The sequence below is a fragment of the Hirundo rustica genome, chromosome 7 (assembly GCF_015227805.2).
Source record: "Hirundo rustica isolate bHirRus1 chromosome 7, bHirRus1.pri.v3, whole genome shotgun sequence".
Lineage (NCBI taxonomy): Eukaryota > Metazoa > Chordata > Aves > Passeriformes > Hirundinidae > Hirundo > Hirundo rustica.
The window spans coordinates 24526284-24542448 of NC_053456.1; the positions used below are offsets into that span (position 1 = coordinate 24526284).

General features: G+C 45.9%; 1 protein-coding gene across 1 annotated transcript; it reads left to right on the forward strand.

The window, feature by feature from the left end:
• Positions 1-35: 35 nt before the first annotated feature.
• LOC120754899 (cytochrome P450 20A1) lies at positions 36-15200 on the forward strand. The gene is made up of 13 exons (XM_040069126.1): positions 36-158; positions 757-806; positions 888-1054; positions 5934-6079; positions 6732-6899; positions 7584-7662; positions 9256-9371; positions 9786-9840; positions 11242-11362; positions 12163-12274; positions 12868-12932; positions 14591-14680; positions 14849-15200. The coding sequence occupies exons 1-13, from the start codon at positions 87-89 to the stop codon at positions 14997-14999; spliced, it is 1392 nt and encodes a 463-aa protein (XP_039925060.1). The 5' UTR covers positions 36-86; the 3' UTR covers positions 15000-15200.
• The last annotated feature ends 965 nt before the right edge of the window (positions 15201-16165 follow it).

A 16165-nucleotide genomic window follows, 5' to 3' on the forward strand; every position in this document is an offset into this window, starting at 1 on the left:
AGCCCAGCCCGATCCGCCCCTTCCTGCCCCGCCGGCGGCCCCGGGGTGGGGCCGAGCCGCCGCCGCTCCGCCGCCCCGGCCTGGCCATGCTGGACTTCGCCATCTTCGCCGTCACTTTCCTGCTCATCCTCGTGGGCGCCGTGCTCTACCTGTACCCGGTAATGCTGCCGGCCGTGGGGCGGGGGGCGCTCGGCCCGGCCCGGCCCCCGCTGCGGGCGGGCGGAGAGCGAGCGGCCGCTGGGCCGGGGCAGCCCCGGGCCCGTCCCACGGCCCCTGGGCTCGGGCCGTGCCCACGGCCCCTACCCCGGGCCCGGGCGGGACGTGGCAGAGGCCTGCGAGAGAAGCTGCCGGCCGGGGCGTTCCCGGGACAGAGCACTCCCGGCACTCCTCCGGCTCTACGAGCTCCGGGAGTGAATCCCGCTTTCCAGAGGCGCGCCTTGCGTTTTTGCAGGCCTCCGGGGCAAATCTGTATGTAAGATCCTACGTTGCAAACTTGACCCTTTAAATCTTTACGCAGACATCTTTCATCTAACCGAGTGAATAATCCTGGTTTAACCAGTGGCACCAGACACACACTTGGGGTTTATCAGCTTAGCAGGTTTAAAGCCTGCAGATGTAGCATATCCAGCTTCTCCTTCGTGTTTGTACGTAGTGTAGTAGTATTGGTATGGAAAATTCATCTCCCCTGTCGGAAAGCTGTCGGACCTTTATAAAATCTGAAGTTCATGTAGATTGATGCATTTCCTTTTACTCTAGGCATCTAGGCAAGCATCAGGTATTCCTGGGCTGGCTCCAACTGATGAAAAGTAAGTGGTTTCTGTCTCTGCATTAAGTTCGGCATTAGCAGAGGATGCTGTTCATGACCAGATACCCTCTGTGTTTCTCAGGGATGGCAACCTGCCAGATATCATTGTCAGCAGCAGTTTACACGAGTTTCTTGTGAACCTTCATGAGAAATATGGGCCACTGGTCTCCTTCTGGTTTGGAAGGCGTCTTGTTGTCAGTCTCGGCTCCATTGATCTCCTGAAACAGCATATGAACCCCAACCGGCTGTGTAAGTGTCTTTCCTGTTATCTTTGAGTCCATTTGTTCTGGCCTCGCTGGGCATCAAAGGAAGGGTGTCAGAGGAAGTTGGGGTTTCATTCTACGTTGAGAGAAAATGGGAGTTTGTAGTTAACCTGGTGGTTCAGGTATGACTTTGGTCCTGCTTACTGGACTTGAGTAGCAGTGACCAAGGGTCGCTGCTGTCCGGTGGCCATCAATAAATCAGTATGCTTGTGTCTTTTACCATCTCTCTACAGGCAAACGTTCAGGGAAAGCATCATGCTCATTAGTCACTTGATAGAGCAAGGTGAACATCCCGAGCCACTTGGCATATATTTAAAAAGCAGTTTGAAACACAGTTTATGAGGGTAAACTTTGCCAAATTAAGTCTGAAAACAGCTCTGCTAGTTTGTGATAACTGCCATGTATGGTTCAGCATGGAGATTTTTCAAACTGTAATTTGGAGAAGTTCTTTACCTTTCATGTTTCTTTTGGTGTGCAGACTTTTGTGGTGAAAACCTTTAATGATCTTCCAGTCTTGGAAGCGGTTGGTGGTGCTGGTAGCTGAGTTGACCATCTAAGTCATGGGAGAGTATTTCAGTTTATGGCCTAAGCCTCTTAGGTGGTTATTTTGCTTCCCAAGGTTATCACACTCAGTAAATTAACGCAATTGATGTTTGGGTTTAATCTCTCGCTTTCCCAGTTTTTATCTTGCAAGATTGACTGCGGTGCTGGGTGCACGCCTCTGACCTGATCCTGTAGGCTGTCTTTAGGCACAGGCAGATCTCTCAGCTCACTTTCTGCTGGGGTCGTCAGGGGTAAGCTTCATGTACAGTTGCCTGACAGAATCAAAAAAAGAAATGGTGACAATCTGGGAAAGAAGTGGGAGTTAACAAGGATCAGCAAGACACAGTGGATAACGATGACACTCCAGAAGGTGGAAAACCACCCTGAAAGATCTGAATGCTCTCAAGTGTGTTTGGCAGAAATTAAGCAGACAGTCACTTTCTCAAAGCTCAGAGAAGTGGTGACAGGCCCCTGTGCAGGCACGTTCTCATAAATGTTCTGAGTTTGGGAGGATCTGAGTACTGGAGAAAGAGAAATACAGTGCCTGGACTTAAATGCAGGAAATTAGGTGACACAGACAGCTACTGGTTAGCCTAGTATCCTGCTATGCCAAGGGCTAAACATGCTTTATTAAGGATGGGGGATAAATGGGAAATGCACGTTATACTTCAATAATTAGATATTTAGACGAGGAAAGTGATAGAACTGTGTTTAAGTCAGGGATTCAGTTCAGAATTTGCTTGAATACTGATAAATGAAAGGGAGATTAAGGCTGGATTGTCTTGGAAAAGTGAAATGCAGTGTTGGGGACATGAAATACTCCATCTTATGTTCGCGTCCTACGCTGATGGCATTACTCTGGAACCCTTTGTTGGCACAGGGCAGCAGAGTGAGATGGATATCGCTGAGGGCTGGAACAGCAGGAGCAGCAACAGGAGGAGAAAAAGAGGACTGTGTGAATTGCCTGTGGGATGACATGGCCATGGAAGAAAAACGATACACTGAGTCATGGATTTTCTGTAAAGAGAGGACTTTTGCACAAAATGAGCATGAGTCAGACCTGGATCCTGTGTGTAGCTCTGACCCCTACACTTAAGCATAATTTTGAATAAAGCAAGTGCAAGTAAAGGCTGCCAGTGCTCTCAGAGAAGTGGGGAGCCTGTCATGCAGGAGAAGCTAGGGAAAGTGTGTTCAGCCCAGACAAAGAAAGCGCTTATGAGGGGATTGTCACAAAGGCAACAGGCTTGAGAAGGAGGGTTCTTACATTCTCAGAGCTGGAAGAGCAGCAATATTAGTTGTATCACTGCTTTCCTTTTAGCACTGATGCTTGCCTGAAGTGCTTCAACTTTATTAGAGGTGAGAAATCTTACAGGTTCTATTTCCTGAAGCATTGAGGTATGAACAGTAGTAGCTGAGTAGCTGTAGCAAAGCCCTTCCTGTATCCTTTCTTGGTGAGTGGGGATAGGGGTTATAGTAGGTCTCAACCACAGACTGGCTCTGGGCAGCTTGGAGTTTTATCGGAGATGTGTTCTTGCCTGTATCTCTGCTGTGCACACAGTGCCGTGGGACAGGAGACAGCCCACAGTGGACTGCGTCGTATCCAACCCCTGACTCTTCAGCCCTGCTTGAAAACCCATGCCATGTGACTTCCTCAGTCAGCTGCAGTGCCTGAAGCTGCCATCCATCTTCATGGATACCTGGCATTTGGTTTCCAAGGCTGAGATACAGGATTTGGATCCAGGTATCACACAAAGGTTCCTCTCATCTCATATGCGTGTCATAGGTGTAGCCAAACTTCTTGGAGACAGAGAGAGAGGTGCAGATAATGCATTTCTCATCAAAGCCTTGAAGCTGGACTAATTGGATTCATAGTTATAAGCATTTCCAATGCCAGGAGACTCGTTTTCCTTAGGCTTCAAGCAGTGTTTGAAATTGGTATGTTTTCATGGCCTCTTAAAGCTTGGTTGAGATTAATTTGCAAGGAGAATTCAAAGGAAGTAGAACTTTGTAGCTGGTACTGGTGATTCCCCTGGGTGGCTCTGGGGAAGCGGTTCAGGCCTACAAATGATGTGGATGTGAAGGATCTGGACTAATGCAGGGTTGCCAGGAGCTGTGGGTTCAGAGACCGGCTTGGAACACTCTCCTGAGTTGATGTTGCTTTTTGGGTTGGGGCAATGGACCTGAAGCACACTGAGTGCTGGAGATGGAGCCATGGGTCCTGGTCTGTCTGAGCAGGACTTCATTGCTGTTCTGTGAGCATTTTAGTGCAGGTTCAGAGGTCCTTTCTGCCTCTGATTTTCAGTTGTGCTCGATCTCAGTTAGATCTTTTTTCTGTATTTACTTGCAGTGGTGTCCAGGACAGCACTCATGAGGTTTCTGGGATGGGGAGATCTCCATGTGAGCGAAGAGAACAGTGGAAATTCTGATATGTATCACTAGGAGGGCTGAAAACGGGACCCTGGAGGTGTTTTCTCCAGGACAAAGGATGAACAGAGCTCTCTCCAGAGGCAGTTCATGCCTAGTGCAGTCCCTCTCTTCCCACAGCTGTGCAGAAGTAGCCCTTTCCCAACAGCACGAGGCAGAGCCAGCCCTCAGCAAAAGGGCAGCCTGGGCTCTGCAGCCCCGAGTGCACAACAGTCAGTGTGTATGGGATTGCCAGTTTAGTCTAGGGACAGTGGGAGGAAAAAACCCAGAGCCCATGGCTAGTCCAGCAGTTTTCTTTCGTGTGCAGAAGGAAAACTTTTCAGTTTCAGCAGGTGTTGCCTCTAAGCATCCTCCAGCCTCTCTAGATGCCTCTGCTTGCCGGTTTTTCTGTGTGGGCTTTGCCACCTGCCATGTGTCTTCCTGGCTACCCAGTATTGTGCCTGGCTGTGCCAGTGCCAGTCAGCAGGGATCTGTGGCATGAACAGCAGCTACCAAAGTACCTTGGAGGAGGAATTAGCAGCAGCAGCTAGAGTCACGGAACAGCTCGCGCCGCGTGGAGAGCCGCAGGTACCATCTGCTCTGCCAAAAGACACATGCTCGTGCTCCTTGTCATTCAAAGTGGGAAGGAGGGTGAGATGCAGAGCTTAAAAACATTGGAAAGGAAAAGATGTGAGAGAAAAACATTTGGGAAAGATTACCATATTCATGCCTCTGGCCTTGTTAGCTGCTTTTATGTCTTTAGGTAGTAAGTCCTCTGCAGGTGGGAATTTTCTCCTCTTGTCAGTCTGCCTAGTAGCATAATGAGGCCCCAGTCTCTGGGGAATCCTAGATACGTCCACAGCTGGTAAAGTCATATGTCTCTAGCCCAGCCTTGATGTTTTCTGATGCCTCAGAGGTTTCACTCTCCATCTGGGAGAAATAACAGACTGTGATAAATAGTGACAATATCCTTCTTGAAAACCCTGGCTGCAGCTTCCAAATAGTTCCTTAAAGACCCTGCTGGTTCCACAAGACACGCTAAAAGGTTTCCAGAAAGGGAAAAAACATATGCCGTCCTATATTGCACAGTTTTGCATTGACACCTAATATCCTTTAGCAGATTTATTAAATAGAGATCCTTGGTGATGAAATTCAGAGTTAAAAATCTAACTGAAATGAGGCAGGGATTGGGAAGTGACGTGGTTTTGTCTAGATTGTACACCGATGGCTGTGTGGAAGGATTGAAGATAGAAAGATGATTAGCAGTAGAAAGCATTCTGTAGCTTAGTGGGGTTTGGTTTTCTGTAGGAGCTCCTATGCTGGAGGTGCTAGTTTGAGAAGGGCTCCTCAGCAGGGAACTCAGTGCACGCAAGAGGAATCATGCAGGAGCAGTAGGGAATCAAACAAGCTTTCCTGTGTCTGGGATGCAAGGGAAGGAGTGCAGAGAGCAGCTTCTGGCCATGTCTCTCGTGTGAGCTGCTATGTCCTGAGTGCACAGCCGCGTTCAGGCAGGAGAACACACCAGATGTGAAGGGGAATGTGCTGAAGAGACTGCAGGTCAGGCTGGAGGAGAAGGGAAAGGACCATGCCACACTCATTCTTGTCACCAAGTAGATGGCAGAACCAGCTGGCAACTGGCAAATGGGGAACAACCTCTGAAGAGTTACTTGGTAGAGCCAGCAGGCAAGCTCTGCAGGGAGAGCTGATCACAGGACAGCAATCAACCCCAGAGAAAAGACACTGAGGTACGAGCCCACACTGAGCAAGAGAAACTTGACAGCCCAAAGAGACTGTTGGAGGGGAAGGAGCCACACTTGGCTCACTGCCCAGAGGCAGCAGAACCCGATTAAAGAGGCTGCTGTTTTCATCAGCCCTGTGTAGTGTGACTTTTGAATGGTGTTCCCTCTGTTTGCTTTCAGTGGATCCCTTTGAGACAATGCTGAAATCCCTCTTGCGGTACCAGTCCAGCCTGAATGGGGATACAGGAGAGAGCCACATGAGGAGAAAACTGTATGAGAATGGTGTAACCAAGTCCTTGCAAAGTAACTTTGCTGTCATCCAGAAGGTAACTGCCTTTGTACAGCAGAGAATGCCTGTGTGGCTCACAGGGGAAAGTTTAGTGAGAATGATCACTAGGATAAAGGAACTGCATTCAAATTAGTGCTGGAGCTATAAACATCTGAAATGGCAAACAGCCTCCGCCTTTCATGGTGTGAATATTTGCATTCTCTTAGCTCCGGTGGGCTGGGGGAAGGGCCGAGCTTGCTTAATTTTTATGCCAAGATACCAGATGCAGTTAAAGATACTGGAGCACCTGGATTCTAGATATATTTCCCAGGACAGGATGATGGAGCAAGGAACCAGCTTTTGGGGCCACAAAGAGGTGATATTGATTTAGTCCAGCAGCCAGAATATGATCTGTTTTCCTCTTCTGAAGCTGTCAGTACTAAGGGGTTTAAGGTTTCTTTTGTGATAGAGGGAACAAGAGAAGGGGGTAGGTTTGCCGTGTTGGGGGAGAGCCTTGAAAGAAGCAGAAGATTGGAGGCTAAAACTTTATTGTTTTTAATAATGGGAAGAAACCTGGAAAAGAGTTTAGCATTATTCCATAGCCATGGAAGTGTGGTCTGCCTTAGGAAGTGGGTGGGAACGTGTCCAGGGCGTGTTTGGTAAATAGACTGCTGGTGTTACTGCTAACTAATGGTTCATTCCCTCTCAAGCTGTCAGAAGAGCTGCTGGCCAAATGGCTGTCTCTCCCTGAGGCACAACATGTGCCACTCTGCCAGCACATGCTGGGCTTTGCCATGAAGTCTGTCACGCAGACAGCTATGGGCAGCAGCTTTGAAGACGACCGGGAAGTCATCCGATTCCGCAGGCACCATGATGCAGTAAGTGTCCCAAAGAGCCAGGAAAGCTCCTGTTAAATTTTTCCAAACTAAAAACAGAGCTTGTATCTAAGTACAGTTCAGTACAAGCTGCTGTTGAGACTTTAAAGTATGAGCTCAAGGGCTCTGCTTCACTTGTTCCGAGCTGAAAATTTCAGAAAGATCCTACTGCTGATCCTGCTGTCATTAGTATGAGGTGTTTCTAAAGGATCCATGGGGGTCAGGAACCCAAATCCAATGGCAGTTGGGAGGTCTTTGGTACCTAAATCAGTTAAACTCTGTTGGGACTGCCAGTGGAACTTCTCCCTTTTGAAGATCTTTTGAAGGCTCTGTGACATTGTGGAGAAAGGAAAATCTGAGGAGATCTTACCTGTATCCACATGTTGGGATGTTAAATATGCTGGTGATTGGGTGGGAAAGAAACAGTTCCATCTCCCATTTAAGATTCCCATAGCTTTTTCCCTACAGTTGTAATTACAGTTGTTTAATTTCAGCTTAATTCCAGCTATCATAGCCATAGTATCTGAAATGGGATGTGGTGTCCTAAAGGGAAGAACAGTTCCAAATTGACAGGAAGTCTTAATTTTGTTAAGTGTTTTCATTTTCCTGAGCAGGGAAGAACAGAATAGTCCCAGCAGTCTCAGCCTGTGGTGAGTGATGGTGCTGTTCTTTCTGTCCTTCTTCCAGATCTGGTCAGAGATTGGAAAAGGCTTCTTGGATGGATCTCTTGACAAAAACACGACTAGGAAGAAGCACTACGAAGATGGTAGGTTTCTCCCACAATTACAGTTTTCCTTCCACTCTGATAATACTTAGGAATTAGCTAGCATGTGAAAGCACTTCATTTGCCCAGTTGTCTTGGCTTTTCTTCAGAGTTGCTCATCATGCCATAAGCTACCAGATACATTGCACTTACTCTCACATTAGATCATTGTTCTGGAGTTGAGTGGCAAGCTGCCTTTATGTGAGAAGCTGTAGGACTAGAGTCTGGTTCCAGGTCACATTCTAGGGTCTGTCCAGTCTGGAGAGTGATGGGGGGACGAATCGGGGTGTGCCTCCTCCCTTCCTGCTCTGTTCCCTAGTGTCCACTTTTGGCCTGTCTTGGAAGCAAGCAGCTGTGCTAGGTGGAGGCAGATGGAGCCCCTGGATTTGGCCTGTATGAGCAGTCAAATGATGCACCATCTGGGGCCTGTACTGCCAGACAGCCACTCACAGGCTGGGAGACACGAGTACAGAGGTGCTGCTTTGTTGGATACACCATCAGACAGCCTCTCATGTACTCTTAAAAGATAACATCATTTTCAGGTCTGTTACAGCAGTACTTTTCTTTCTCATATATTTTATAGTAAGTTATTTTAATTTTAGGTTGTCTTATCTTTTTTATTCTTAATAATTAAACCATTACAATATTTATTGGTAAGACACTAAACTAAAGTAGATTGTATCTGGAACTAAAGTTTTGCTTGTAAATCCTCCAAAATCCTCCCGTGTTTCCTTCTTTATACTTCTGGTTCTGTGGATTTCAGAACCTTAGGACAACTTCTGCCCCACTGAGTTGGGTTCCTCCCGTGGTCACTCTCTTCCTGGGTTGTAGCATGATGATGCATTAGGACATAATGTCACAAACTCCAGATAGTGAGCCTTGGTGTTTGCATGTTGCTGGCCTTTCTATGCAGAGAAGAGGAAGGAAGGTAATTCCAAGACAAAGGAACTGAACTGGGCCTTGATAAAGGGAGTTTCAGACCCAAATTCCGCTCCATGTTTCTTGGATAGTCCTTAGTAGGTCGTTTAAACCAGACAGGCAATGGCACCTTGGTCCCTAACTCCCCCTGGTTCCCACAGCAGTCACCAGGAGTTAGGCACTGACATATCTTCAGCTATAGGGACTCTGTGCCAAAACCCTGCCACGTTTCCCCCCATTCCTCTCTCTGTCTCTGCAGCCTCTTTAGCACAGAGCCATCCTTTATCAGTCCTGGTGCTGTAGCCACTGTAACTCTGCAGGTCACGTAACCAGAGCTTTGTGCCTCATCCGTGTTTTCGTGGGGGCTGATGAAATGCATTCTCTGATGGTTCAACAGCATTACTTGTCTTCCCTTATGTGATTCCACAGAGTAAACACCTTGGTTATACCTGTAAGGATGGCTTTTTATAGGCAACCTGAGTTCTGTGGTTCCTGCATTTTCAGCTAAACTGGGGATACTGCCATCCAAATTGACAGTAACGTGTAACAGAGGCTGCTTCTGTAAGTGAGCCCAGCAGGGACAGCTGGTCTGAAAATCTGCTTGGGGAGATGGATTTGCTTCTCTGCAGCACCAGGATAACCAGGTTTTAAAATAAACATTTCTTTTTTCTTCCAAAGCTCTGGTGGAGATGGAATCCATCTTAAGGAAGGTTACAAAGGAGCGCCGAGGCAGATCGTTCAACAGGCACGTCTTTATAGACACCTTGCTGCAGGGGAGCCTGAGTGACCAGCAGGTCTGTGCAGCTGTTACCTCCTTACACACCAATGGAGTTTTACCAAATGGGCAATTCATTACATTGTAGCCTTTGATTAATATAAGTTTTTGCATCTTACCTTAGATTCTTTACCAAAGCAAGGCTTCTAGTTTGATTTTTCCAGTCCTGCATTGTTTGATTGCATTAGACTTTGGTAGATGTCCTTGCCACTGCTTCATAGCTATTTTTATAATCCAGAAGTATGTTAATATTAAGCATGTCTCATGCAATTCCAGTGGAAGTTCTACAGAGAACTCCGTTTATGTCTTCTAGATATATTTCCTGCTCTCTGCACTAAAGGGATTTAGTGTGCTTGAGTGGAGAGTGTGCCACTTCTTTTTTCTCTTTACAGTCTTATGGACTTCATTCCCTGAAGTAGATTTTCTTTCCTAGGTTCTGGAGGATACAATGATTTTCTCTTTGGCAGGATGTGTAATCACTGCTAACTGTAAGTACAGTAGCTGCAGGTAACTTCCCAGCCTTACATTCCTGCGTGTGATGACACTTACCCATGGCTAAGAAAAAGTTGTATTAGTCATTCTTTCTCCTGAACTACAGACATATAGAAGAAGCTAATTTTTACATCAGACTCTTGACATAGCCTCAGTTAGTGAGCTGAACTTAAGCTGTGTTTGACAACCTTTCCAGTCTCACAGTGAACCTTAGAATTTCTCCCTATTGCTTTTTGCTTGCATTCTTAACCTCAGACAATTGATGCTAAATTTGATGAAAAGAACACCAAAATAAATAAGCCACAAAGATCATGTTGTAAAGTAGGCTCAGGCACACGGGAAAAAAGTTAGAGTGCTAGCATCAGTCTGGGTGCTTTGAATTTCTGGAGAATAGGTGTGTTCCACGTATGGAGGACTTTCAAAGAAGCTCCTCTGGGATGTATGTAAAGCTTATGAAAAAACCCAAACAAATAATAATACAAACTGAAGCTGTGTAAAATACCTTATGATAAAAGGATGATTATCTGGACTTGTAGCTCAGCCAGTGGAGCTGGGCCTCCAAAGAAAACCTCCAAGATGCATCTTGGTGTTAAAGAATGTGGGAAGTAAATCAGACAACTATGGTAATTCTCTCTGGAGAATATGCTCTCCAGGTACTCCAGGAAGACGGTAATTTTAAGGGGCTCGAATCCACATGGATTCATGGAATTACATAATATTCTGAGTTGGAAAGGACCCACAAGGATCATCAAGTCAAAGATTCCAGATATTTCTCATGAATAGACATTTTTGAGAGCTAGAAACATGTCCTTGTAGCTTTAGGGAAACTGCATCCTACACACTTATTTCTTATGCAAGGTTTTTTCCTCAGTCTGCTATTGAAGATAATCTCAAGTACCTCAAAAAATAGATGTGGGGGGAAAAGTGCTTGACAACATCTGCAGAGAGCTCCCTTCAGGAGCTGCAGGCATTGGCTGTCTGGAGCACTTGCCTGAGATGTGCTTGGGAAGACCCCAGAGAAGGGAATTTTCTAAAGCTTTGAATAAAACAGCCTTTCATTTGCATGGTTGGTGTAATAGCCCTGATTCCCCAGGGTTTGTGGGCTGTGTGGTCCCTTTGCCAGAGCTGTGGGGCTGAGTGCTTTAGTGTCCTGCACAGCTCCCTAAGCTCCTCACAGCATCAGGAAGAGAATTGTAGCTTGCAGGGCCTCTTGTTACACAGGATTTCAGCCTCTGTTCCTACCACTGAATACAGAATCAGCACAGCCTGCTGTAAACAGAGGTCACCTTTTTTTAGACCAAGAAGTAATGTTGAAAATACAGGAAGTAAGAAAACTGAATGCCATTTGTAAAGGATTGAATTTTCTGGGTTCAGTCTTGTCTTGATTCCTTCCCCAGTGTGTACCTGGGCAGTCTATTTCCTGACAACCTCAGAAGATGTTCAGCAAAACCTCTACAAGGAGATGGACCGTGTTCTGGGGAAGGGACCAATTACACATGAGAAAATTGAGCAGCTCAGGTGGGTCCTACAGAAGGAATGCAGAGGGAGGCTGTGCCATGTGCTGGGCACAGGCATTTCATGTGGAGTCTGATACCTGCCAAAAGCTACTCACTCCCTGTTTGATTTCTGGAAGTGATCAAACCACAGGATGACTTGCAACACGGAGAGAATCTGCTGGCCCTCCAGACACAGGGACCAACCAAGGTGCTCACTTCAGGGTGTCTGTAGGAAACCTTTCAGGTTCAGCAGCAGAGGAGAAGCACAGAATCAGTGCCCTGGCTGCCAAACCAACATTTTTGCTCACTGTCTTCTTTGGTTTCTGTCCTAGTTTTCCACAAGTAGTAGAAGTAATCAGTCATTTTCATGGCTGGATATAGAGATATTTAGAGAGAAAGCAGGGACCAATCTTCTTTTGAAAGGGCCACAAGTAATGATGACTGGTCAACAGTGTGCATTTATGTTTTCTGCATTTGTTACATTGCTGCAACCAGGTGCATTTTGTATTGGAAGGGTGTTAGGGTTTCAGTAGTGGAATATTGAGTGTGTGGTTTTCTTGCTGCTTCCTGTATGAGTGAGAGGTACAGGAAAAGGGCTGGTGCATTTGTGCATTTTAGCAGATTTAGTTTGGTTTAAAATCTGAAAGAAGAGGGATTCCAGTAACCTTCTGTAAAAGCTGTTAATGAGATTTAATGCTTCTTGCAAAGATATTGGGACTCCTTGCCAGAAAAACAAAGAAGTGCCTCTGAATACAGCAGTTGACACAAGGATGTGGACAGGCTTCTGTGAGAATTACACTCACCAAGGGTTTCTGCTTGCAGGTACTGTCGGCAGGTGCTGTGCGAGACAGTGCGGACAGCAAAGCTCACTCCCATTGCTGCACAGCTGCAGGAGCTGGAGGGCAGAGTGGACCAACACACTGTCCCCAAAGAGGTAGGGCAGTGCTGGGAGCACTGGGCCACTCTCCTTTCCTGCAGGGGAATTTGCTGTTCCCTCTTCTTCCGGACCAGGGGTGAGGCATGAAGGCCATTTCTTCTGACAGTGTTGAACCTGAGCAGCTGCTCTGTCTTATGAAAGTGCAGTTTAGCTCAAAGTTTGCTGCAGTTCCTCTGTGGGAGAGGCTCTGCAAATTCATGTTCTCTTGCTGAGCAGATTTGCTTCTGCTTTTGGCTCCACCAGGGATGAGTAAGCTTTTGAAGGGGCCCATGGGGCTCAGTTATGCTTAAAAGAGCATTGTTTCAGGCTTTATCATATCACCTTCCCTTCCAGAGAGTAAAGTAGTCCATGCATGCATCTCAGCAAGCGTAGAGAAATGGGGTCACACCCTCTATAACCACCAACAATTGCAGCATGATTCTTAGAAGTTAAAATCCTAACATCTGGGCATGGATTATGAAAATCTGTTGTCTTTTTAATCCACCTAAATATGAGTAATGTCAGAATAACCATCATCCAGCAAAGCTGTCGAGTGGTGTCATTAATTGTGCATTTCCTTCTGCATTGATGTGTTGTAATTCTCTTTGCAGACCCTTGTGCTTTATGCTCTTGGTGTGATGCTGCAGGATAGTTCATCTTGGCCATCACCATACAAGTATGTAGAATCGACTTTAATTGCAACTGATTCCTTTGCTTTGTTAAATTAGATCTTCCAGCACAGCCTTTTGTGCTGCAGGGCCCGCCTTGAGCAGATTCTGGAGATGAAAGGGAGTCTGTAAGAAAATCAGTTTATGAAGGTCTGGGTTTGTTTGTCTCCATGGGCATGGTTTTGGGGCATGTATGCATGTGGATTTAGTAAAAACTTTTTTGTGCATATACAGAGAGATTCCCTGGCTAATGCTGGTAACTTCTGTTAAAGGTTTTCTGTGAAACAGTGACTTGAATGGCTTTGGAATCACTGCTTGTCATCATGAAACAATGATGCAAGGGATGAAATGTCAGTCTGAAGTTGTGGGTTTTCAGGGTGAAGGGAAATGTTACTTCAGTGTTTCAGTCTGCCTGTGAAAACTGAAGTGGATCTAGGCCAGTGTTTCGGAGGTTAAATATAAAATCACTGTAGCTTCCTGTGGCCTCCAGGTGGCAAATATTAACCTGTATCTGATTTACTTCACTTGGGCTGCAAAAAATGTGGGTCAGTTATTCTAAACAGAGAGAACAGACAGCTGACATTTAGGAGAAAGAATAGAGCCTTTAGTACTTGTCCTCTCCTTTTCTCAAAAGGGGTCAGGCATTGATGCACCAGTGCACGAGCACCTTGGCAGGGATTGCCTCCCAAGGTTGGTCACAGCTGTGTTCAGTTTGCTGAGGCCCCAAGGGACTGGCAGTGGGGACTCTATGAACATTGTGTGTTTGTTTCAGGAAGGCTGGGGTTGAGGTTTAGCTTGAGGTAGATGAAGACTTCCATGACCAAGTAGGAGACCTTGTGATCCTTTCACCTGCTATACAAAAGCACTGTTTTGCCCCCCCTGCTTTTTTGCTAGGCAGCTGCATTTTCTCTCCTATTACAAAATCTGTAACTTTCACTTTAGTTCAAATGTAAGGATCAGCACCCACATGCCCTTTCACCTTGTTGGAAGCAGAGCTTGGATGTTTAAGCAGGGAAATGAAAGCTTGAAGTATTTAGCAGGAAGATTTAAAAGAACCATCTTCTGTCCATTTTGTGTTTGGAGGGGGGTTAATATTGAAATTGAATGTTATTTTATTTGTGTCCCTTGTTTTAACTCATGCCAGCCCTGAATAATGTTTTTTTCACAGCCTCTACCATCCTAAAGCTGGAAACCACTTTTCTCACTTGAATGAGTCAGTGGCTCCCTTTCCCCAGCACATGCACATACACACACCAGCTGCTTGAAGAGAAGGGTGAGGGGCAAGGAGAAAAGGGAAGTTTCTTTGGAGCTGAAGAAGGAAGGGACTCAGAGGGGCAGAGAGAGAGAGCAATGAGATTGTGTGTGCCCCGGAGAGGAATAGAGGGCAGGTAACAGCAGCAGCTCAGCTGTGCACTGCACATCAGTTCCAGCCCTGTCTCACACTACCTCAGTTTGTCAGCAAGATAGGACACAGCTGACCAGCTGGGAGCATTGATGGAATGGATGCACAATTGCCTTCATATATTTGTGTGGAATGACCCAGAGAGAACTATTAGTGAGATTCTCTGTTTTATTTCCAGTTTTTTACTCTATGTATGTGTGCATGTTTTTGGGGAAAGGATGCTGTGCTTGCTCAGAAAACCCTAATGTGTTTCATCTTTTATAGGTTTGACCCAGACAGATTCAATGAGGAATTAGCCATGAAAAACCTCTCCTTGCTGGGTTTCTCAGGAAGCCAGGAGTGCCCAGAGTTGAGGTGAGCATAAGGAGGGAAGTCCTAGTGAGTCTGTGTGGCACAGGAGAGAAGGTGCTTCCAGCATCTTGGTGTTACTGCTGGGATAACCTGTTCAAGCTGGCTGTTGTCTTTCAGCAAATTTACATCACAGCAAGGTTTTGATTTCTTTTGTCCTGATTCTTCCCTCAGGTTTGCCTATATGGTGGCCACAGTTCTGCTGAGTGTCCTGGTAAGGAAACTGTATCTCCACCCAGTGAAAGGACAAGTCATGGAGGCCAAATACGAACTGGTAACCTCACCAAAGGAGGAAGCCTGGATAACAGTGTCCAAGAGAAGCTAAGAGCAAGCAAAACAAGGGGTTAAAAGTGCCAGCAGTGATGTTCTGAGCAAGGGTCTTAACGAAAATCATACTGGCACCATGGTTACTCAGCCAAGGAATTTTATATCCAGATTTTTTTACATTCCATATTCTTAACCTCATGCCTGTCTTGGGTACTTTCTCTAATTCAAACAGTAGTCATATTAAAGTAGATTTAATCTATATGTCTTTTTTATATTCGCTGTCGGATCTCTGGCCAAACCTTTGCAAAGGAAGCAACAAAACCTTGCAGTGGTGTGTGTATGAACTACTGGGTGTCAGCTAGTCAGAGACAGAGCTCTGGTTAACCCAGCCTCTTTCCAATAGCAGCCAGAGCTGGGTTAGAGTGCTGCTCTTATCCAGTGGAATGCTTCTTCATGAATCCTAGCTAAATAAGACCTTGGAGACACAAGGACAAAGCCTTTATCTATATATAGATATTTTTATTCAAAGTGTCTTTCCTTCCCTTGAGCTATATCTGTCAGGAAGAGCAGATATATCCTGTGAGAACTATGTGTGAGTGTGAGAAAGGGAGAAATAAAGTGGGGTGGGAATAGCACCACTAGTTCTCATGCTGTGTAATCTTGCCATGCTGCAGGGTTGCAAGGAAAAGGATGACTGAGAAATGCTAGTAAACCAAGAGGAATAAAATTGGTTTGGCCCCTGAGAAAACAGAGGTCTCAGTATTAATATAATGAAATGAAATAAAACCACAGAACAAAACCCCAAGAAAGGGAGTCTCTATCCTGATAATTCTGAGGGCAGTGTCTAATCTAATCAGCATCAGAAACAGACAGTTGCTTGCAATTTATTCAGCACTGGGTCAGCATGAGACTGGTCATGCAAATATTGGCTCTGTTTCATAGGGCTCTAGATTAATGTTGTACTTAATAACTTAAAAGCCTTTCAAAGAATCCTTTTCCTCCTCCAAAATATGTGCTTGCCAAAGAAGCATCGAATGCTGCATATTCACATGCTTTTTCCTGCTTCTTCCTTTCTTTTTTGCCAATCACAGAACAGCTCCATTCGGAGCCCCACTGAACGGTTTGCAAGGCAGCAACCTCCTACCCCATCATAGCATGGAGTAATTGCCATCTGACTTACGTTCACATTGTGGTTCTTCCTTTTTCTCTCATACATTTTTCGCT